Source organism: Carassius carassius, chromosome 33 (assembly GCF_963082965.1).
Source record: "Carassius carassius chromosome 33, fCarCar2.1, whole genome shotgun sequence".
Taxonomy (NCBI): domain Eukaryota; kingdom Metazoa; phylum Chordata; class Actinopteri; order Cypriniformes; family Cyprinidae; genus Carassius; species Carassius carassius.
Window position 1 is genome coordinate 17,394,844 of NC_081787.1, and position 23,982 is coordinate 17,418,825.

Consider the following 23,982-nt stretch of genomic DNA (forward strand, 5'->3'; position numbering starts at 1 on the left):
TGCAATTTACAAAATGAAAATTTTGTCATTAATCACTGTGACGAGTGGGGCGGGGCCGAGAGCCTTGGGAACGGATTAAGGCAGGTGGAGTGATTGGAAATCAGCGACACCTGCGACACTCACCGGTCTCGAGTCCCACGGAGGAGATGGAAGGATATAAAACAGGAGCGACAACAGTGAAGGACGAGAGAGGACCAGGCCTGGATTTTAGTTGTGTTTGAATTTTGTTTGTGCACGGCAGTCGTCCGTGAGGGGCTGCCGCGCTGTTTTGTGTTTATTTTATTATTAAACTTGATTTGATTATCCGCTGGTTCCCGCCTCCTTCTTCCCACGAAAGAACATTGTTACAATCACTTACCCCCATGTCGTTCCAAACCCGTAAAAGCTCAGTTCATCTTCAGAACACAATTTAAGATATTTTGGATGAAAACCAGGAGGTTTATGACTGTCCCATAGACTGCATAGAAGTAAATTACAGTGTCAAGGTTCAGAAAAAAGTATGTAAAGAAGCATCAGAATAGTCCATGTGCCATCAGTGGTTCAACTGTAACATTATGAAGCGACGAGAATTTTGTTTGTAAGCAAAGAAAACAAAAATAACGACTTTATTCAACAATTCCTTTGTAAACAGTCTCCTCTGTGTCTCTCCACATCACTCATACTGCCTACGCTCTTCTGTGTCAGCCACGCCACAAGGATGTGCTGTTACCAGTGTTGGGGAGTAACTAGTTACATGTAACAGCGTTACGTAATTTAATTACAAAAATATAGTAACTGTAATTAGTTACAGTTACTACGAAAAAATGAGTAATTAAATTACAGTTACTTATGAAATTTTTTACGATTACAAAGGGGATTACATTTGAATATTTACACACATCCACATACAGATTTAACTGATTTCTTTCCCAAATCGCACTGACTATGGTTCGTAGAATCCAGTCATAAAAACGGAATGCCTAACGCGGACGGAATATGCCACATTTTGTATGACTAAATCAAAAGTAGGTCAGTACACTTGAATGCACATTCTGCGTGTCTGTGGAAATCAGGCGCGGACTGGACACCGGGAGAACCGGGACAATTTCGGTGGCCTGGCAGCCGATTTTGCCCCACTATTTAATATCATTATTGTATAATTGCCTGCCGAATGTACTAAAGCGATCATTTGCGAATCCGCCATTTGATAATTAAATCTCTAATAAGTCATGAAGTGTTAGTCATGACTCGCGCGCTCTCCGCGCCTCCGCCAAATGGTTTGGATCAGACTCAGAGTAATCAATGCGAGAGAGAGAGAGAGAGAGAGAGAGAGAGAGAGAGAGAGAGAGAGAGAGAGAGAGAGAGAGAGAGAAAGAGAGAGAGAGAGAGAGAGAGAGAGAGAGAGAGAGACAGAGAGAGAGAGAGACAGAGAGAGAGAGAGAGAGAGAGAGACAGAGAGAGAGAGAGAGAGAGAGAGAGACAGAGAGAGAGAGAGACAGAGAGAGAGAGAGAGAGAGAGAGAGAGAGAGAGAGAGACAGAGAGAGAGAGAGAGAGAGAGAGAGAGAGAGAGAGAGACAGAGAGAGAGAGAGAGACAGAGAGAGAGACAGAGAGAGAGAGAGAGTAGAGTGGACTGGGGAAGCGCACAGCTGGAGCAGAGAAGCAGAACTAGTGTTCAGGGTTTCAGGTCAGTTTCATCTGTAAAGATGCTTTTTTGTCTTTGTTTTTTTATTTATTTAATCAAGCAGCAGCACGTTGCTCATCAGTCATCACTCAAAAAAACTATATAAAGGACATCATTATTATCAGTTGTAATGTTACAGTAGGAATTTATCTGAAAAACAATCAGATTTTTTTTTATAGGTTTAGGGGAGCTACGACAGACAACAACACAACCCTTACGAAAATTAACATTTTAATATTTAACTATAAATCCAGAGAAAATGGTTACTATTGTTTAACTGTGATCACCAAAAATAAAAATTTAAAAATAAATACAAATCCATTTGCAAAAAAAAACAAAAAAACAAGGTTATTTTACTTTTATATAGGCTAAAAAAAGCAAGTCAATTTTTGTAAGGAAAACATGACTCGTGTACAGTATTAGGATTTTTCTATAAAGATATTGTAGTATTGTAGAGTATTGTATTGTATAGTTTTGTTCAATCTTGAGTATTAAAGTCATGAGAGAGATGGATAACAGGGCAAAATAAAGAGACTGAAGAGAAAAATAGAAGTGAAGGTGCAGTTCAGGAGAGAACTTATAATTATTTTGCATGTCCCCAAATTAAAGATTTAAAATAGATAAAAAATAGTTTTGTCCATGAATTTGTTTGTATGAGTTTGAATTTTCCAGTCTGAATTTTTTTTCCCAGTCCGCCCCTCCTGTAAATTAATGGCAAAGACATGGTTTCATTTACTACACATAGGCCTACTGAAGCTTGCAGTGTTTTCAACCTCTGCTGCCTCAATATAGGAGTACACGAGCACATAAACATAATTTCTAGAACTGCTCTGTGTCACTTCATGTGCATTTTACTTATTTTGAGAAAACTATCATCATATACAGAGACAGCAGTTTAAAAAAAACACCAATGTTTAGGAGTTTATTACACAGAATACGACACATGCTTATTAGATAACTGTATTTAAGTTGATGTATATGCTTTTATTTATTATTCTTTAAATTTCACAAATTTAGAAAAGTAATCAAAAAGTACTCAAAAGTAATTAGTTACATTACTTTAATAAAGTAATTGAAAAAGTTACACTACTATTACATTTTAAACAGGGTAACTTGTAATCTGTAACCTATTACATTTCCAAAGTAACCTTCCCAACACTGGCTGTTACTACGTGTATTTATGCTTTAATTTAAAAGAAAACATCCTTGCATCCTTGTGGAAGTCATAAGCCTCCTGGTTTTCATCCAAAATATCTTAAATTGTGTTCCGAAGACGAACAAAGCTTTTACTGGTTTGGAACGACATAAGGGTAAGTGATTAATAATAAAAAAAAAAATTTAGGGTGGAGTATCCCTTTAAGGGGGACATTTTTACAATTTCACTAAAAGGCCTTTTATGTGCTAAGCAAGTATAAGCTATCAATCAGGCTGTAGAAAGATTGGATCATGTTCAATTTAGAGGGTTCAGAAATTAGCTTGTCAAATATGATACAGTCTTTATAGGGATAAGAAAGTAAATATGGTCAATATTGTTTTTTTGTTGAGTTTAATGCGTGTGTTCTGCATTCTGTTGCTTTTGTTTATTTTCTTATACATGCATTGGCTTTTTTGACTTTCAGAAGACCCATCTGAGAGGCTGCCTGGCTGTCAGTTAGAGGGCAGAGCGCTCGGACAGGCTTTTAAGCTCTTGAACAGGGCAATAAAAGTGCCTCCATCATGATGATGGCTGAGGCAATGCCCTCAATTACATCAACCTCCCCTCCAGCCCGTCTCCTCTCCTCTTTTTGCCCTTTCCAATTATTTTCTGTTTGTGTTGTCCCTATTTCAGCTTTCTCTCTCCCTCCTCCCTTGCCCTCCTTCTAGAATGATGTCATTTGATATGAGGAGAAAATATGGCCTACTGACCCTTGAGACGCAGTTCGTTTATGATGAAATGAGCTCTTTGTTTCAGCTGCTGCCAGACAGCCGTGTCTCAAACACACAGCTCTTCATCACTGCATCTGTCGGGCCCAGTGCCAGCCCTTTTAGTGCTCTGTGGGTTGAAAATAATTCCTATCCATTTTGCATCTTTGTCCTTTTAATATATGAATATTCCCTGTATCCTATACTATACAGAGGGAGGGAGAAAGAAATATTTTAAATGTTTATTTGCAGCAAACTTGCAGTTATGCAGCAAAATTGAGTTAAGGAATTTGACAAAAAAAAGCTAATTTGCATGCAATACTTTTCAATCTTTAACCAAGAGTTTACCACAGGGATCTTTTTCTCCTTTTCAGAGCTCATACTGTGAGGAAAAAATTATAAAAAATATGCAATGTAGTGCAGGTTAAACATAATGCAATGCAATATAATAATGATTAAGAGATGATAAATAAACATTGTTTAAAAGCCTGATGTATCATATTTGATACATTTTAACGCTTTTTTATTGTAAAATTGATGGACTATGAATAAAATATGAATAATCAAGTAAACCTACTGTAAGTTAAATCCACTAAGTTTTCATTTTTACATATTACTAACAGTATAACATTTATTCTTATGTTTACTTTATAAAAATGAAGATTTCACAGCAAAAAGTCATTATGCTAAATAAACCCCTTTGCCATAGGGATTAAAAAAAATAAAAATTGTAAAAGGGATAATCTTAAATACAGTTTAATTGCCAGTAAGATATATTAATGAGTGGTCCGTTATTCAACGGCTCCTTGTACAGTTAGTAGTTAGATTGGACTACATTCAAACTCTCTGCAGGGTCTATTTTTGCCAGCATTTGTTTTATAGGTATCTTTCTGTAAGTGTTTTTTATTGTGTAGCTAAAACAATTGACAAGGTGCCAGTAAAAATGTCAGTAAAATTCCTCCTATCTCTTTCTCACCCACTCTGTTTTTCCAGAGCCTAAGGGACAGCATCAAGCTCAGCCAGAGTCAGTTTATTGTTAATTTATGAGTCTTCTTGTTGGCCCAGTGGCTGTTTATGGCTGTGCTCAATATAGCATCATGTATCTGGTCATTGGGCGGCAGTGTGGCAGATTAAGTGCAAGCCTTGTTTTAGTTCCCTCAACAGGCGTGCATTGTTTGAGATGGTACACTCAAGAACCCCTCTGGCCTACTGGACCCTCTGGCCTACTGGAATTTTGTCCTGAGTGTTTTTCTACACTCTTGGACTCTATTTGAAAGTGGAATTACCTTGTTGGTGTTCAATATCAAATAAAACGTTTTGATGAAGCAAATTATATGACTTCATCATTTGTATGTCAAAAACTAAGTGTGCCTCCATTAGATGTTTTGCCTTAGTTTGTCATTGCCTGTTAAAAAGTTGGTCACTGCACACTTTTCTTTTCAAAATAAAGACTATTCATTAAATGTCACCCTCTTCAGTTTCCATACTTATCTAGGTGTCAATGCTAACACATTTGATAACAGGGTTAAAAATGTTCATGCATAAGTGTCTGATTCTTATTGTTGATTTAGCATAAGTGTTCATGCTTGCAAATATTTTAAGTTAAAATTAGGAGAGGCATTTATTTAGTAAATATCAATCGCTTAGTATTACATTAGTATTATAATTGGGCCTGTTTCCTCTCATACTCCACCCAAAAATGAAAAGTTTTGCAGGGATGTTTCTTAATGAAAAAAATGTTTTGTTGAAATAAAATTTTCACATCAGTACTACTGACATACTGACAGAATTGACTTCATATTAGCATTAGGGGATTTAAACTGTTAAAATGTATGTTGATACTGTGACATATGGTTATTCGACCTTAAAGGACCCTGTGTGATATTATTTCATCTTGTAACATATTTATTTTAAAGACTTAATGTATATCAGAAGGGTGTATGACTGGTATGTCTCTGAGGGCCTCTTTGAACTCATGTCCATGACACTTTTTCTCCCTGGCAGAGATCCAGGGTCCTGCAGGGCCAGTGCAGACTTGTGCTGCCTGGTGGGGGTTCCTGTGTGGGGGTGATGGAGGTTGCGGTCCAGTAGGTCTGGACTGTGTCCAGTAAGTGTTGTTGGGCCAACTAATTTAAACAAAGAGGGACAGACATTAGAGATGTATGTGTTTGTAAGAGAGAGAAAGAGGGGGAGAGAGAGAGAGAGAGAGAGAGAGGGAGGGAGGATGAGACCACAATGTGTGGTTAGGTTCAGACAGATTCAAAGTGGTAAAAAGGTTTTTTATGTTGACTCAACAAATAGTTTTTTTTACAGTGTACACTGTCTGACAGAAATGAGAACAGTTAAATGTAAAAAGAATGACTATAAGTTATTTAGTGCACTTGCTGTCTGTGTGATTTAAAAGTAAAATGTACATAGTTTGATTTAAAAAATAATTCAAACCAATTTCTTCAAAAGTTTTATAATTAAGAATTTTAAATGACACTTGGTTGTAAAAAAAAAAAAAAAACTAAACCATACCAAAGTAACATTTTACTATGGTATTTTATACTTACCATTTACTTTTTTACTCTCTTAAGGAGGAAAATATTTAATTTTGCCTTGTTAAACCAATAAAACAGACTTTAAAAATATACATATTAAAATAATTAATCACCATTAATCTCATGAATTTTTTACAAATAGATTTTTATTTATTTTTTACTTAAGATGGGGGGGTACAGAACAAAAAAAAGTCAACATAATCTCTTCACTTTTTAAGTTTACACAGTACTGTCGGTCCCGATGGGGAAGTTGTGGCCTAGTGGTTAGAGAGTTTGACTGCTTACCCTAGGGTTGTGGGTTCAAATATCAGGCCGGCAATACCATGACTTAGGTGCCCTTGAGCAAGGCACCGAACCCCCAACTGCTCCCCGGGCGCCATATCATAAATGGCTGCCCACTGCTCCGGGTGTGTGTTCACGGTTTGTGTGTGTTCACTGCTGTGTGTGTCTGTGCACATGGGTTAAATGCAGAGCACAAATTCTGAGTATGGTTCACCATACTTGGCTGAATGTCACGTCACCTCACCTGATAGCCTCATGGACAGTGTGCAGACATGAAGTGCTGTTGCACTTCGGCCATCCTGAGTTCGACTCCTGGTTTGTGAACTTTTACAGATCCCGCCCCCTCTTCTCTCCCACTTCTCTTCCTGTCTACCAACTGTCCTGTCAAAAGAATAAAGGCAAAAATTGGCAAACATAAATCTAAAGTATAAACAGTACTGAGTCTTCAAAGTATATATATAGTGGTAAGACAGGATCTGAGTGTTATTTCCAGTCATTATGAAAATCATTTGCTAGTCTTGTTAGGGGAAATTAAATATTTAGTGTCAGTTTAGCACTTAGTCATCCTGTTTCAACCTTGAGGAGAAAGAAAAGTATATAAGCACAATGAACAGACTGTCTATCAGACAGTAAACACACTTACTGAGTATCTGTGATTCTCAAAGCATTCAGCCACTTTAGATGAATCTTTAATGAGCTCGAGGCCATTAAAGGAAAGAGACTTCACACTGTCAGCCATTTTCGTGTAGAAATCCTAGTAAGTCCTGTCGGTTTCTACATAACCTAGATCTGATAGGGAGCAAATCCTGATTCATGTGTGACTCCAGAGAAGGAATGGAAACAAGTTGGAAGTGTTTATGTTATTCCTTTATGGGCGTGATGGAAGTTGTCTGGTTATACAGCTGTGTGCTGATTAAATGTATAATGGAATGATTTAGTCTTTTTTTGCATGTTCTTGTGTAAGGGAGCTGTTCTCCTCTGAATATCAGGAGATATGGTACAATCCGAATGGAGACCGTCAGTTTTCCAGGCCTTCCAACAGGGTGAGTGAAGGAGCCGTTGGTATTGTCACGGTAATCTTATAATAAACTGTGCTGTCACAGTAAACTCATAAGCTCTAAATAACAAGTCATTTGTTTTGCTTCGTCTTTATCAGTGTTTAAAATGATTCAGTATGTGTGATGTTAATGTTGTGAAAGTAATTCTAGATTAGATAAAGCAGTAAGAAATCTATTGCACATCATTACTTTTGTTTTTTTGTTTTTTAAATTCAGAACAAGTTTCCTCCTTTCCTCTGATGTTATATTAAGTTGTTTTGGTTCCAGGATCACTGTTATTATCATGGGTCAGTCAAAGGGATCCAGGGGTCAAGTGTGGTCATCAGCACCTGTGCAGGACTCAGGTAAGGACTACAGCAGATCTGCATACGTATTGTGTGAAAAATTATTATTATTATTATTTTTAATATTGCATGTTCAATAGATCAATTTAATATTTTAGAGTGACAAAAGGGGTTGCAGTGGCATATGGGGGGAGTTTGAGAAGTCATTTTTAAAATCTTTTTTAAATTATTTTCACAATTCCTCTTGGTGCCACCAGTGGTTCAGAAATCACACATTCTACATTTAACCGAGGTATAATCATGATTACTCCTACTGTGAGCTTTAGCTTCTTTTTCTGATTTATACATAATACTCTTCAAAAGAAGTGTCCTTAAAACACAGTACATTTATTTCTTATTTTTTTATGTATTATATTTATTGCATTTTATTTAATTCTAATTTTATTTTATTTTGTTTATCAGATTTAAATTTTGTAGTGTAGCATTATTATGCAGAACCGCGTCCTGGTTAGTATTTGGGACTTTCACAAAACCATTTAAGTTCTATTTCCTAAACTGTCAGACTCTTAAAAACTTCAGCTTTAGTGACGTGACTTTGCAGCATGAGGACATGTTTTCGTTGTGCAAAAGTTCTAGTTCATTAGCCCAGGAAGTGAGTTCAGCGAGTTCACTGTAGCAGCATGGCCGGGTCTCCAGATTTCTGAGTGGGCTGAGGGTAGATGTAAAGAGTCCTGTTGAGTGCTTCGACTCCTTCAGAGACTCAAACAGGAGAAGAACAGACATGCATTGACTGATCAAAACAGATCAATGAATATTTAAGCCAGGACAGCTTGAGTGAGTGGGGTTTGATTGGAGAAAAGGGAACAGCATTTTGTAGTGTATACACAGACACACACACTTCCAGATGATTTTCACAGCTGTGGTGTATGATTCAACTGAATGAGAACAATGAAAGCCTTTTTGTCTAGCGTTTTATGTATCGTAGACATGTCAACATGCATGCATGTTTTTTGTTAATATTCAAAAATCTGTATCACATCAAGCATTCTGCAACTTTGTAGGACACTCGTTTCTACAGAAAGAAGCAACATTTATAAACAAGTAGCGTTCACATTTATCTTAATCTTATTTGGTTTTGGCTTATTTTTGTGCCTTATTATTTTGCATTTCTGCAGTGGAAGCATTTTTAAGCATTATCTGTGAAGCATTGTGTGTGTAACTTCACTTGTGTTTGGGGAAAACTGTGATATCCAGGAAGCAAGGAAATCTGTTTTTGCTTAACCTAGTTCAGCATAAACAGAAGTTGGCTATCAATTCAGTTTTATTCCCTTCTTTCTTCACCTCCCATCCGGGATAAAGATCATTTTTATCTGTGGTGGAGCTACTCTGCTTCCCGTGCAAAACACAGCTGAGTGGTTTCCATCCTGTCAGCCTGTTTAAATATCCATGACTCTCATTTTTCCCTTTATCAGTGAATCTCAAAGTTTAAACATCTTTGTGATTGGCATATTGTCTTCTCGATCCCCAGGGGCATGATCACAGTCAATAATAGCGTGAGCTACATGATCACACCACTAGCTAACCAAACACACTCTCAGGAACATGCCATATTCAACGCTCAGAGCCTGAAACTGCCAGTGGGCACCTGTGGACAATACCATGGAGACGGGAATCATTCGGAAAGCCTTCAAGAGTGGATTGATGTCATGGTAAAGCCTCAGCAGACCAAAAGGGTGAGATCATGGGTTACATGGCATTCCTGTACAAGAACTCTTGAACCAAATCCAAACTTCAAATCCTCTCAGATCAGTCTGTTTTATTTTGAAGAGGATTAATGTCTATCTTAATGTTTACTTCATCATCAAAGAGTTCCAAAAGCATTTAACATGAATATGGTACATTTTGGTGCCTCATGGCATTTTTAAAGCATAATTTTTTTAAAGCATTTTTGTTTTCATAAACTATTATGTAACATAAAATTAACCTAGCATTAAAAGTAGCTAGTTATAGAAACAATAAATGTCTGTTTACCACTTTTAAATGATACATTTGGCCTGTCAACACAAAGGTTTTGACCTTCTATATCCAACTATTAAAATCAAAATGTATACATTTAAACGCACCCAGAAAAATATATTTGTTTACATTTATAAATATATTTCAAAACAGACCATGAAATAGACTTTAAAATACATCTGCGTTAAGTTTCAGAGATGTTTTAGTTACTCATATTTCCTCATATATTTTGCCAATTTATATATATATATATATATATATATATATATATATATATATACAGGTGCATCTCACAAAATTTAAAAATCATGGAAAAGTTCTTTATTTTTTGTAATTTCGTTCAAAAAAGCAAACTTTCTTATATTCTAGATTCATTGCACACAAATGTAAATATTTCAAGAGTTTTTTGTTATGACTTACAGCTTAGGAAAATGTAAAATTCAGTATTTCAAAAACTTAGAATTTTTTCTCAGAGATCAATCAAAAAAAAGATTTACAAAACAGAAATGTTCAAGATCTCCAAAGCAGGTTTAATAATACACTCAATACTTGGTTGGGGCTCCTTTTGTATGAATTACTGCTTCAATGCGGCGATGCATGGAGGCGATCAGTCTGTGGTACTGCTGAGGTGTTATTGAAGCCCAGGTTTCTTTGATAGCAATCTTTAGCTCCTCTGTATTGTTTGTCAGATGTTACTTATCTTCCTCTTCACAATACCCCATAGATTCTCTGTGAGGTTCAGGTCAGGCATGTTGGCTGGTCAGTCAAGCACCGTAATATCATGGTCAGCAAACCACTTGGAAGTGAAATCAGCATCTCCATAAAGCTGTAGCCCTTTTCCTGAAGACGTCTGAGTGAGGTGACTCTTGATGCGCTGACTCCAGCTTCAGTCCACTCCTTGTGAAGCTCTCCCAAGTTCTTGAATCAGCTTTTCCTGACAATCTTTTCAAGGCTGTGGTCACCCTGTTGCTTGGGCACCGTTTCCTACCACACTTTTTCCTTTTTCCAATCAAAAAAAAGATTTACAAAACAGAAATGTTCAAGATCTCCAAAGCAGGTTTAATAATACACTCAATACTTGGTTGGGGCTCCTTTTGTATGAATTACTGCTTCAATGCGGCGATGCATGGAGGCGATCAGTCTGTGGTACTGCTGAGGTGTTATTGAAGCCCAGGTTGCTTTGATAGCAGCCTTCAGCTCCTCTGTATTGTTTGTCAGATGTTACTTATCTTCCTCTTCACAATATTCCATAGATTCTCTGTGAGGTTCAGGTCAGGCATGTTGGCTGGCCAGTCAAGCACCGTAATATCATGGTCAGCAAACCACTTGGAAGTGAAATCAGCATCTCCATAAAGCATGTCAGAAGGAAGCATAAAGTGCTCCAAAATATCCTGGTAGATGGCTGCATTGACTTTGGACTTAATAAAACACAATGGACCAACACCAGCAGACATCAAGGCACCCAAGTCATCGCTGACTTCAGAAACTTCACTCTGGACTTTGGATTCTGTGCCTCTCCAGTCTTCCTCCAGACTCCAGACCTTAATTTACAAATTAAATGCTAAATTTACTTTCACCTGAAAAGAGGACTGTGGACCACTGAGCAACAGTCCAGTTATTTTTCTCCTTACCCAGGTAAAATGCTTCTGATGCTTTTTTCTGGTTCAGGAGTGTCTTGGCTCTAGGAATATGACAGCTGTAGCCCTTTTCCTGAAGACGTCTGAGTGAGGTGACTCTTGATGCGCTGACTCCAGCTTCAGTCCACTCCTTGTGAAGCTCTCCCAAGTTCTTGAATCAGCTTTTCCTGACAATCTTTTCAAGGCTGTGATCATCCCTGTTGCTTGGGCACCGTTTCCTACCACACTTTTTCCTTCCAGTCAACTTTCTATGAATATATTTTGATACAGCACTCTGTGAACAGCCAGCCCTTTCAGCAATGACCTTCTATGGCTTACCATCCTTGTGGAGGGTGTTGATGATTGTCTTCTGGACAACTGTCAAGTCAGTAGTCTTTCCCATAATTGTGGTTGCATGTTCCATACTAGCCCAAGAGGTACCCAGTATTTATACTCAAAATTAATCAAACTAATCAAGCTCAAAATGGAATAATCATTTTTTTGAGAACTGATTTTTTTTATTTTCCTAAGCTGTAAGTCATAACTATCAGAATTAAAACAAAAAAATCTTGAAATATTTCAGTTTGTGTGTGATGAATCTAGAATATAAGAAAGTTTTTTTTTTTTTAATTACAAAAAATAAAGACCTTTTCCATTATATTCAATATTTTTAGATGCACCTGTGTATATATATATATACACACACATATATACACACACACACACACACACACACAATTTCCAAAAATTATTTTCGCCATTAAATGTAATAATCAAGATTTTTGTTTGCCCAAGGAGTCTGACAGCAGCCAGTGCTCCAAACAGAGATCTGATCTCACCATCATCAGTCTTTCTGGAATAACATGAAGAAACTGAGACTAAATGGCAATGTGGCAATGTCTCCAAAAAGCTTTAAGAAACCTGCAAAGTACTGTGCAAAGTTTTAGGCACTTGTGTAAAAATGGTGTAAAGTGAGGATGCCGTCAAAAATAATGACATAAATAGATTTTATTAATTAACTTCTATTAACTTAACTAAATTAAATCAATATTTGGTGTGACTATGCGTTAAAAAAAGCTTTTGTCCAAGGTGCACCTGCGCATTGTTTATCAGGCAGCTTTGCAGGTAGGTTCTTGGAGACATTGTCACAGTTCTTCTGGATTTAGTCTCAGTTTCTTCATGTTATTCCAGACAGACTGATGATGATGAGATCAGATCTCTGTGTGGAGCACTGGCTGCTGTCAGACTCCTTGTAATAATAATGTTTGGAAATGTAAACTGATATTTGCTACTGACACACTACAGCAAAAGATAACTGACTTAAAACCATTTTTGTTGATGAATTTGAAAAATAAACTGCACTATTTATATTAGCATATATTTGAACTTTTCCCCTGTGTTTTTTTTATGTTTATTGCAAGAAAATTGCAAAAAATCAGGTTTTGAATTGTTTACTCACAATTTGTTAACAGTGTTGCACAACTTTATAGGAAATGAATATAAAATATTATAACACTTAGTTTAACCTGCTAAAATGGAGATTAGTTATTTCCTGGTTAAGCACCTTCTTTCACTGATGATTTCTTTTTCTTTTTTTTAAGAGTTCAGGCCCTATCTTGTATCCTATTCATGGAAAGTACCAGATAATAAACTTGTTATTTAAATAAATGTGAAGAGCTTGCTAAAGTGGTACTAAACCAAGCACACATTGTTCTTGTTTTGGCATACCTGAATACAGTGTCTGTCCCTATCCAAAGACACAGGATGTCCCCAAGTCCCAATTAGTCATGTCTCACAGTATTTTAGTTCATAAACTTTTTTGAGGCAGGGACTCAGCACTTCTTCTCTAGTATATTAAATTAGACTATGCTCAGCAATATATTTTCTATCTCTTCTTTCAGGAAAGAAGGGATGTCAGGAGTAGCATGAAATACGTAGAGCTGATGGTGGTGGCTGACCATGCAGAGGTAAAATCTCTTAACTTCAGGTATCAGGGTTTCTTGGGGAGCTTTGAGAGATGAGTGATTCTTGTTTTATTCACCTCAATGTTGATTTACTCAATAAAAATACAGAAACACCAGGTTTAAATTGTTCTATCAGTAAACAGTTTCAAATTGCTTGGTGAGCATAAGAGGCTTCTTTCAAAAAAAGGTGATGTATTGCTTATCGGCCCTAACAAAATGGGCTCTTTATCAAACACTGCTAAAATAATCTCAGTATTTATTTCTATGATTAAAGGATTCAGACAGTTTGTTCTTGGTTTTAATCAGCACTTTTGTTGGACACATTTATCACATAAATCATCAGAATTGTAAGCTGGGTGGTTGCTTTAGACAATGACAATGACAATGACCTTTACCTGACAGCTCTGGAGCTTCAGATCATGTCTGTTTGTTGACTTACTCCACTGTACCTCTGCAGATAAGGCTTGTTTCCTGTCATGACTCAGAATAGCTGACCTCTGCTCTGATAGAGTCATCTGTAATCACCACCTGCATGACACAAAGTTAATTTCAGCCATCTAAGTCAAAGATGCATCCTAATAGGTTCTATTTTTCAGTTTGTGAAGCACGGTCGGGACCTTGAAAAGACCAAAACAAAGCTGCTTGAAGCAGCTAACTTTGTGGATAAGGTGAGAATGCTGTGAATGAAACACACTTTTTTTAAAAACATATTAAAAAAATGTTTTTCATTTACGTGCTTCTGGACTCAAATTACTATTTGATGTTTCCAGTATTACAAATCACTGAACATCCGTGTGGCCCTGATCTGGTTGGAGATCTGGAATGATCAAGACAAGATCACTGTGACCAACAACCCCTACAGCACCCTGGGTGCATTTCTGGCCTGGAGGAGGAAACAGCTGCCTCAGCTGCCCAATGACAACGCTCAGCTAGTAACGTCAGTCTCACTGTAGCTCCTCCCACCTCACTAACATATAATCAGATAATAACAATCGTTGATAACGATCTTGTTTTTAAAGGGTAGTTTTAAAATGCTGTCATCATTTATGTACTCTCATGACGTTCTGAACCTGAAGTCCACCATCCATCGTCAAGTGTAGCAATACATAAAGCTTTCTGTTGGTCAAACCGGTGAATTCAGAAGTAAAAACTTCGAAATCTGTGTGTGGAAATCTTTTGCCCTCACAACTTGAGAATATGAATCCCTTGGATTCCTATAGAAATGACTGGATATTACACACTAAAATTCACTGAACAACGTAACGTGACCCCACTGTTACGTTTTATCCTGCAGAACCCTAAAGGAAAAGTTTTAAAAGCACGGAAGTTTGCAAATCGGACATAAATGGATCATAAAAGTAATCCATAATAATGCTGTATAATCCAAATCTCCTCAAGCGATATGATAGAGTTGTGTAAGAAACCGATATTTAATAATGTTTCCTCTCCCTTTGTGTTACAAATGGGTTTGGAAGGAAATGTGAGTAAATGACACAATTTTCATTTTTGGGTGACTATCCTTTTAAATGATTGTATCTGTTCAGCTAGGCAGTGCATTGGTTTGATTCGGTTCCTTTTCCTTTGTTTTCATTGGAATTTCACCAGTTGTTTTTCTTTTTTTGTGTTTGTAGGGGTGTTTCTTTTAAGGGCACCATCATTGGTCTGGCTCCCCTTAAAGCCATGTGTTCTGAATACCAGTCTGGTGGAGTCAATTCGGTAAATTTACCTACAGCAGTATTCCATTGAGTTTTTATAGCTGTGTGCACTCAGTTTTTGTTTCGTCTGCCTCTCTCTCTCTCTCTGTAGGACCACTCTAGCAATGCTGTGGGGGTCGCTGCCACCATGGCTCATGAGATGGGGCATAACTTTGGGATGAGTCATGATAGTCCAGGTTGCTGTCTCTCTCAGCCTAAGGATGGAGGCTGCATTATGGCTGCTGCCACAGGGTGAGAACCAAAGAAAAAGATGCTATATAATTTCAAGCCTGATGACAGATTTTCCATTTTTGCTGAACCGTCCCTTTAAAATCAACTCGGCATAAAAGTCAATGTTCTTCAGGGATCCGTTCCCTCGTGTCTTCAACCCCTGCAATCAGAAAGAGCTAAAGCGCTACCTGAGCTCCGGTGGAGGGAAGTGTTTGTTCAACCCTCCCAACACCAGGGTCATGTACGGGGGTCAGCGCTGTGGAAACGGATACCTGGAGGAAGGAGAAGAGTGTGATTGTGGGGAAGTTGAGGTCAGGAGACAGTTTCATTGCTTCCCATCTCATTTACTCCTACGCTGTGATTCCGATTGATCTTTCATTCTCACATTTTCCGATTCTGTTTCCTTTGCTACAAAGGATTGCTCAAGTCCCTGTTGTAATGCCAACAACTGCACGCTGAAGATCGGAGCCGAGTGCGCACATGGAGTTTGCTGTCATGAGTGCAAGGTGAATCCCTGCCATACTCATCCCATGCTCTCTCGAAACCCTTTCCTGTGGTGAAGCATCAGAAAAACTGAGTAATGAAATAAAAATTAAAGACGTCAGTGTGAATTTCTGAATGTGATATTTAAAGGCAACATCGGATGCAAAATTAAATTTTACGTGATGTTTGCATATAAGTGTGGACACAACCAGCCTACAGTGATACATTTAAAAAAAAAATGTAATCCCTAAAAAGTGAACATAAGAGCTGTTATTTTGTCCTGTGGATTAGTTTTAATGGTAACACGTCACTGAATATGCAAGAGAGGGGCGGGGTGAGCAGTAGCTCATTATCATTTAAAGAGTAATGCAAAGAAACTAGTCACTGTAAACAGAGCTGTTTCTGAAACGGTGAAAAGGGTGTTGTTTTTCACAACCATTGAGGAATTTTAAACAAAGTATGTTACAGACATTTCATGAAAACCCTAAAGAATCATACCAACTTGTGGAAAATGGGCATCTGATGTCCCCTTTAAAGTGTTGATTATTATTAAATAAGTAAAGAAGCAAGCAAGCAAACAAACAAACAAAAAGGATTTTTTAATTTAAGTTTTGGTGACTTTAAATGGTATGAATGAATGAATAAACAAATAAAAAATTTTTTTTTAATTGTTGCTTTAAACCAGGAGTAAAAATAAATAAAATAAATTTGGTTTTGTGGGAAGTTTAATAAGTAAATAAATAAGCAAACAAACTATCAAATAAGGGATTTTCTAAAAAGCTTTGGTCACTTAAATGGAAAGAAGGAATAAAATATAAAAGTTTTTTTAAGTACAGTAATTCATTAATTATTATGTCAGCTTTTATATTCAGGATGTGAAATCTGCTAAATGTTTTGCAAATAAATTGTTATAATAAAAAAAAAAAAATAATAATAATAATATTTAAAATGTAGACAGGCTTTTTAGAGTATTCTTGGTCTCAAATGTTTGTTGTTGAAAGTGTATTTCTCTGGCTCTATTTTAAGAAAAACACGTATTGTAAATGTATACAGTTGGATCAGTTTGTTTTCTCACACTCTTAACTAGCTGAAGAGTCCAGGAGTGATGTGCCGTCCACCTTCAGGCTCCTGTGACCTGCCTGAGTACTGTGATGGGAAATCAGAGTCCTGTCCTGCTAACTTTTACCTGGGGGATGGCAGCAGTTGCGCAGGTGGCAGTGCCTACTGTTACACAGGAATTTGTTTGACGCTTGAGCAGCAGTGCCTCTCTCTCTGGGGCAAAGGTATGTGTCTGCTGAAAGTCCCACAGTTTAAAAGTAACACCATAAAATCAAGGATCCAATACTCTGTGAGTCACGGTTTCTCCAAAATAGTAGCAGAACATTGATGAAAATAAATGTTTTTTAAACAGTAATCAGCAAATTAGAATGATTCCTGAAGGATCATGTGATCTGAAAGCCTTTCAGTCCAGCTGAGTTATACTAATATAGCTTACACACAACCATTGACTTGAGATGTGAGTACATGTGTCTCTTCTGATCCATTTCTTTCTCTATGTCTTAGATGGCCGTCCTGCTCCTGATCTTTGCTTTACTGAGGTAAATAAAGCAGGTGATCCCTATGGAAACTGTGGCAGTTTCATGGGTACATACAGGAAATGCACTGAAAGGTGAGTTGCATTTACTTATAGTAAAAGTATAAACGTTTGGAATAATTAAGTTTTTTTTCATGTTCTTGAAAGAAGTCTCTTTTTCTCACTAGGGCTGCATTTATCAGATCGAAACTGGGTTAAAATAGTCATTCTTTAAATATTAATATAATTCCAAAAAACTATTTTCAATTGTAATATATTTTATAATCTAATTTATTACTATGATACAACTGAATTTTCAGCATAATTACTCCAGTCTTCAGTGCCACATGATCCTTCAGATAACATGAAAGAATATAGTTTCAGTGTTGAAAATATTTTGAAGTTTTTGCTGCTTAATATTTAGTATATATATATATATATTAGGCAGCAAAAGCTGTATTCAACATTGATAAGAAGAGCTATTATTAATATTTGAACACTAAATCAGCTAATTATTTCTTTAAATTAAAATTTCAATAATATTTCCCAATATTACTGTTTTAAAATCTATTTTAGATTCAATAAATGCAGTCTTGGTGAAAATGAGAGATTTTGTTTCAATTTGTTGACCAGTAGTGTATGTCACATCATTTGGGCTGATCAAAGACGTGCTGTTGGTTCTTTGTTTAGTAATGCTAAATGTGGGAAGATTCAGTGCCTGAGCGCTGCCAGCAAGCCTTTAGAATCCAACGCCGTCGCCATAGACACCAACATCCGGAGCGGTCAACAGAAGATCCTGTGCAGAGGGACACATGTGTACCAGCGCGGTCAGGGTAATGAGGACCAGACTGACACCCTAGACCCGGGCCTGGTTCAGACTGGGACCAAATGTGGGGAGAATGCGGTTGGTACTGATAGACTGAATAGATCTAATAACATTAGATTGATAAAATTGTATTAAGAACTGCATTCAATTTTGCTTCATTTCCTATCCGAACAGATCTGTTTTGAAGGGGAATGTCGCAATGCGTCCTTCCTGCAAGCCGATGAATGCAGTTCCAAATGTCATGGCCATGGTGTAAGTCCATATTGCTTGTTTCTGCAAAGAGCAGAGTGAACTTTATTGTACATAGATGATCATCTTATAGCTACTCTCCTGAAGCATTTCTTGTTTACATAATTTCCTCTAAAACTAAATACCATCTATAACAGTAAGTGGGGGAAAAACATCCCTCACTATTCTCGCTAATAATCATGCAGGTTAATATTTATAAATATGTCTGATTCCAGAGTTGTGTCTATCTATATCACCAGTTATGATTAAGTTTATGATTAAAATGTTGGGGGAAATGTGAGTATTTTTGGATGTGTTAAACTTTTCAGCAGACTTTAGTAGTGTAATCAGTTCCACTGAACACTAACATAGTGTGTTCTCTTACGAGAGCTCTCTCGTACTGCGTCTTAGCTAAGACGCTACGGGAAAAGTCTCTTTTCACGAAATACTGAAGCAAAAAATTATCCTTAATTTTGGATTTTTGTAAAGCGCATTTGCAGCAGTACACAGCCATAGGCGAGACGGCTCGTTCGCTCATTGGCTTGTTCTGCGGCAACTGCACAGCCTATCGAGCGCGGGCTGATGCACCATCAGACCAATAAGGGCGCTTCGCGCCCTTCTTGCCACTTCCCGCCGAAACGGGTGTGGCCCAACCTATAAAAGGAGCTCGAAAAGGCTGACTCACCTGATTTTTCATCTCTTCAGCGAAGCTCACGCATCGCTGGATCACGGAGGAAGCAAGCGCCGTCTGAGAAAGCACATCAGCAGGACGAGCCATTCTGAAGCTGCTGGCATCGCCGCCTTCCATTGCCGTTCCTGCTGCGCTATCCGGCGCCTATATCCTTTCAATCCTGTTATATACAAGCGGTTCTTTATGTGTGTGTGTGTGTTCGCCCTGCGACACACACTCGTAAAAGAGCTCGCGTCTTTTTTAAGATGCCTTCCTGCGGCTCGTCAGAGCCCCACTCAGCGAGGGAGACCGGTACGTCATCTGTGTCTCCTGCCTGGGTGAAGATCATGCAGCGCTCGCTCGCTGACGGCGGATGCCCCCACTGCGAGCTGTTGCCATGGTGACTCTGAGGACTCGCCTGGCCTTTTTCTCTGAGCCTGCATTCTCCGCTGCGCTGAGGCGCCGTAAAAGCATCGCTTCCAGCGGATTCCGGAACCGTCTTCAGCTCAACCGAGCTCGCCGGTTCGCCCTGCTTCACCGGCCCCCCCTGCATCGCTTCCCGGTGGGCAGCGCCCGCTGTTTGCCGGCGTGTCGTCCGAGGAAGTCGATCTCAGGGCCGCGTCGGGGGAAGAGGACACGCGCTCTCTGCTAGCTTCGGGCAGTGAGGGCTGGGCGAGCTCCGAGGATCTCGCGCCTTCTGCTCAGAAGCCCAGCAGACGAGCTGACATCGAGAAGGAGTCGGGGCGAAGGCTCGTGTTGGCCGCGATGAGTCTCGGCCGCGAGTGGTTTGCACCAGTGCCCCCCCCTCTTGTTCCCGGCTGGATGGTATTTCCCTTTCGGATGAGCGTACTTCTCAAAGCCCGCCTCATTTCTTCCTGAGCTTCACGAAGAGGTGGCGAAGGCTTGGAACGCTCCATATTCAGCACGAACTCGTTCGTCTGTCTCACTAGCATTCTCCACACTGATGATGCTAAAAACAGGAACTACCACTCACTTCCGCCGGTGGAACAGGCGATAGCGACGCACCTTTGTCCGCCCTCTGCTGGACGGCGGCAAAAGCGGTGTTGCCATCTAAAGCCTCCTGTGTGACGCTGCGTCGGCACTACTAACGATGGCTGCTTCATCGAAGCGCAGGTGTACGAGTTCCGCTGTGGCCGAGCTCTCACCCAAGCGCACCGCTGTTTCAGTTCCAGGAATTGTGACTGTCTCAGCGTTTTCTGCAATGCGCAAGCCTGCACAGTTGCCCGCTTGCCTGCACACAAAAGCCGTTATCACAACAGCTTCAGCAACGCAGCTCGAGACCCCCGTTCTCGCTCTACTGGCCGTCGCCCCGCGCCGCGGGGACCGCGGCAGAGGATTACGGTGAGGCCGGGAGCCCCGAAGCCATCCTGGGAAAGCCATCTACGCATGCTGCTTGACGCTGCGTCGGCACTACACACGATGGCTGCTTCATCGAAGCGCCGGTGTACGAGTTCCGCTGCGGCCGGGCTCTCACCTAAGCGCGCCGCTGTTTCAGTTTCCAGAGATTGTGACTGTTTCAGCGTTGTTTGCAATGCGCAAGCCTGTACGAAAACCGTTATCACGGCTACCCAGATATTTCCCGAAAAAGGTGTAATTCCTGGTGTCCCGGCCACGGCCGATGGTGCTATAGATGTAGTGACGATGCCCACTGCTCAGTGCCCATCTCCGTATATAAGCACAGCCCTTCACACAGGGCTCGCGCCTATAAAAGCGACTCAAGTCGATCACACGCACTACATAGTAGACGTGCCCACTCCTCAGTGCCCACAATCACTATGTCACACGCGTCATGTGGTTTCTGTAAAAACGAAACCCGTGCACGTTCGTCCGGCCACTGCCGATGGTGCTATAAATGTAGTGACGATGCCCACTCCTCAGTGCCCATCTCCACATGTAAGCACAGCCCTGCACACAGGGCCTGCGCCCATAATGTCGACTCAAGTCGGTCGCGCACACTGCATAGTAAACGTGCCCACCCCTCAGTGCCCACAATCACTATGTCACACGCGTCATGTGGTTTCTGTAAAAACGAAACCCGTGCATGCTCGTCCGGCCACGGCCGATGGTGCTATAAATGCAGTGACGATGCCCACTACCCAGTGCCCATCTCCACATGTAAGCACAGCCCTGCACACAGGGCTAGCGCACATAAGATCGACACAGATCGGTCGAGCGCGCCGCATAGTAAACGTGCCCACTTCCCAGTGCCCACATACACTATATCACATACGGCGCGGGGCTTCTGTAAAAACGAGGCCCGTGCACGTACATTCTGCACAGGCAGACAGCGAGTTGAAAGTGGTAAAAGTGCACACATGCAGCCCACGGTTACTCGCAGATATATCGAGTCCCACGGGACCCGCTCAGCCTCCCTCCAGTCGGTTAAGCGCCGGAACGGGGTCGAGGAAGAGCGATCTGCCCGCTGTGATCAGCGCGCTCCCCGCCTCAGATGCGCAGCACACTCAAGCGCTGCCGTTGCCCAGTCAACAGAGCGCGTTTCGCATCCAGCCCTTAGCCATTCATGCAGATGCATGGTCAGTGCTTCCAGGGGTTTCGGATTGGGTGCTAGGCATTATAAAGAGAGGCTACTCGCTACAGTTTTCTCGACGCCCACCGTGCTTTTCAGCGCGCGTCGAAACTACGGTCAAAACAGAAGTAGCACACATACTTCGGGCCGAAATATCAAAACTGTTGAGCAAAGGGGCTGTAGAGCCTGTGTCTCAAAGCGAGGGGGGGCTGTACAGCAGATACTTTCTGGTGCCCAAGAGAGACGGGGGTCTCCGGCCCATACTGGATCTAAGACAGCTGAACAGGCATTGATGAAACGCAGTTTCAAAATGCTCACGACCAGGAAGCTCCTCGCGCAGATTCGCAGAGGGGACTGGTTCATGTCAATAGATCTGAAGGACGCGTATTTTCAAATACAGATAGCGTCAAACCACAGGCAATATTTGAGATTCGCCTTCGAGGGCCAGGCATACCAGTTTGCAGTCCTGCCATTCGGCTTGTCCGTAGCTCCTCGTACGTTTACGAGGTGCATGGATGCTGAATTATTTGGACGACTGGCTGGTTCTGGCCCGATCATGAGCGGAGCCTGTTTCGGCGGGACGTAACCGAGTACGTTTTATGGTACAGAATGTATTGTGGGAATGGTTTAAAGAAAATGTGTCATTTACTCACTCTCACATTGGTCCGAAACTGTATGATCTTTTATAGAAATATTTTTGAAAACTTAAAGGGTTACTCCACCCCAAAATGAAAATTTTGTCATTAATCACTTACCCCCACGTCGTTCCAAACCCGTAAATGCTTAGTTCATCTTCAGAAAACAATTTAAGATATTTTGGATGAAAACCTTGAGGCTTGACATTGTCCCATAGACTGCCAAGTAAATAACATTGTCAAGGTCAATAAAAGGTATGAAAAATCGTCGTCAGAATACTCCATCTGCCATCAGACGTGCAATCTGGGTTATATAAAACAACGGGAATGCTTTTTGTAAGTGAAGAAAATGAAAATAACAACTTTATTCAATAATTCCTTTGTCAACAGTATCCTCTGTGTCACTCCATATCACCGTGCTGCGTGTACTCTTCTGTGTCCTCCACGCCACAAGGATGCGCTGTTTCTATGTGCATTTAGCTTTGATTTGGAAACAGAAGAGCACACGCAGCACAGTAGGTGCGTTTACATGGACACTTTTTGCTTCCATCGGAATGAATTCATTCTGATTGACGAATCCGAATGTAGTGTTCACATGAACACTGAATAAAGTGATCGGGTTGATATGTGTGTTTATGTCACAAGCTTCTGATCGGATTTACTCTTTTGACATGTGCACAATGCATGAATATACAGAGATTCCTGCTTCTGTCGCATACTGTTTTAAAAGGCACACTGATATTTATCTACTTTCGTTCCTAATTAGGCAATGACCAGCACATGAACTGTTGTGCTGCTTAACATTACTTTAAAAAAAAAAGTAGTAAAAGTGCCCCTTCCAGCACCCAAAAGTCGTCTGTTGATGAGAGAAAGTCTTAAACAAGGACTAGTGGGACGTGGTCCTGTTCCACTTCACATACGCTGAGTGAAAGGGGATTTTTATAATGACAGGACACTTATTTATGACACTTTATTCGCCTTGAAGAACACCTCGTTCTGCGCGTCATACGTCATTGCGCTATTTCTACGTCACTGTGCATGCGCAGTACTTTCCAGTTTCGGTTTTCAATCCGATCAAGTGTTTACATGTCCTCTAAACCACCCCTTACAATCCAATCAAAATTTTTGTTGGATCTGGCCAATTCAATCCGATTGGTGTTTTCATGTGATTTTGTGATTGTGCTTCTAGTCCTATTATGATCGGATTAGTAGGGTCCATGTAAACACAGCTATTGATTAATGACAACATTTTCATTTTAGGGTGGAGTATCTCTTTAAGCAGCTTTTTTTTCCCACAGTGTCTGTCAAGGTCCTTAAAAAACACCTTGAAAAAATTTTGTGTGCTATATTCAAAGTCTACTAAAGCAATACATTGTTTTTTATGAGAAATAGATGACATTTTTAAATCATTATTTACTGACACTGTTTCCATCAGCAGTAGCTGATGTAAGTCTAATCTAACGTTCAATATTGTTCAGAGAATAACTTTGATTTTAGTCTGTTCTTATTTGAGTAGGTTTTCATTTTTGAGTGATCTATTTCTTTAAATTGTTTTTCAAAAAATGTTTTTGTCTGTGTTTCCCCATCAGCTTTGTAATAATAACCACAACTGTCATTGTAACTCGGGTTGGGCGCCACCATTTTGTGAGATGTCTGGTTCAGGAGGAAGTTTGGACAGTGGGCCGGTGATCACACACAGTACGTTAACAGACATTTAATAAAAATTATTATTTCATTGAATGGTATCTTAAATGTGCCCTTTTGTTG

At 39.8% G+C, this 23,982-nt stretch overlaps 1 protein-coding gene and 1 long non-coding RNA gene across 3 annotated transcripts in view; both read left to right on the plus strand.

The window, feature by feature from the left end:
- The window catches only part of LOC132113874 (disintegrin and metalloproteinase domain-containing protein 19-like), a 30,005-nt gene that overhangs the window by 2,686 nt on the left and 3,337 nt on the right, over nt 1-23,982 (plus strand). For both annotated transcript variants that reach the window (XM_059521911.1, XM_059521912.1), the window contains exons 4-18: nt 7,354-7,432; nt 7,715-7,791; nt 9,260-9,464; nt 13,265-13,330; nt 13,924-13,995; nt 14,098-14,264; nt 14,959-15,043; nt 15,134-15,273; nt 15,386-15,563; nt 15,669-15,758; nt 16,823-17,018; nt 17,299-17,404; nt 17,999-18,212; nt 18,309-18,386; nt 23,805-23,913. In XM_059521911.1, the coding sequence (XP_059377894.1) occupies nt 7,354-7,432; nt 7,715-7,791; nt 9,260-9,464; nt 13,265-13,330; nt 13,924-13,995; nt 14,098-14,264; nt 14,959-15,043; nt 15,134-15,273; nt 15,386-15,563; nt 15,669-15,758; nt 16,823-17,018; nt 17,299-17,404; nt 17,999-18,212; nt 18,309-18,386; nt 23,805-23,913 (1,862 nt within the window). The remainder of the gene's footprint in view (nt 1-7,353; nt 7,433-7,714; nt 7,792-9,259; nt 9,465-13,264; nt 13,331-13,923; nt 13,996-14,097; nt 14,265-14,958; nt 15,044-15,133; nt 15,274-15,385; nt 15,564-15,668; nt 15,759-16,822; nt 17,019-17,298; nt 17,405-17,998; nt 18,213-18,308; nt 18,387-23,804; nt 23,914-23,982) is intronic.
- On the plus strand, nt 3,926-5,925 carry LOC132114268 (uncharacterized). Its single transcript, XR_009425276.1, has 2 exons — nt 3,926-4,946; nt 4,981-5,925. It is a non-coding gene; the product is annotated as an uncharacterized LOC132114268 (long non-coding RNA).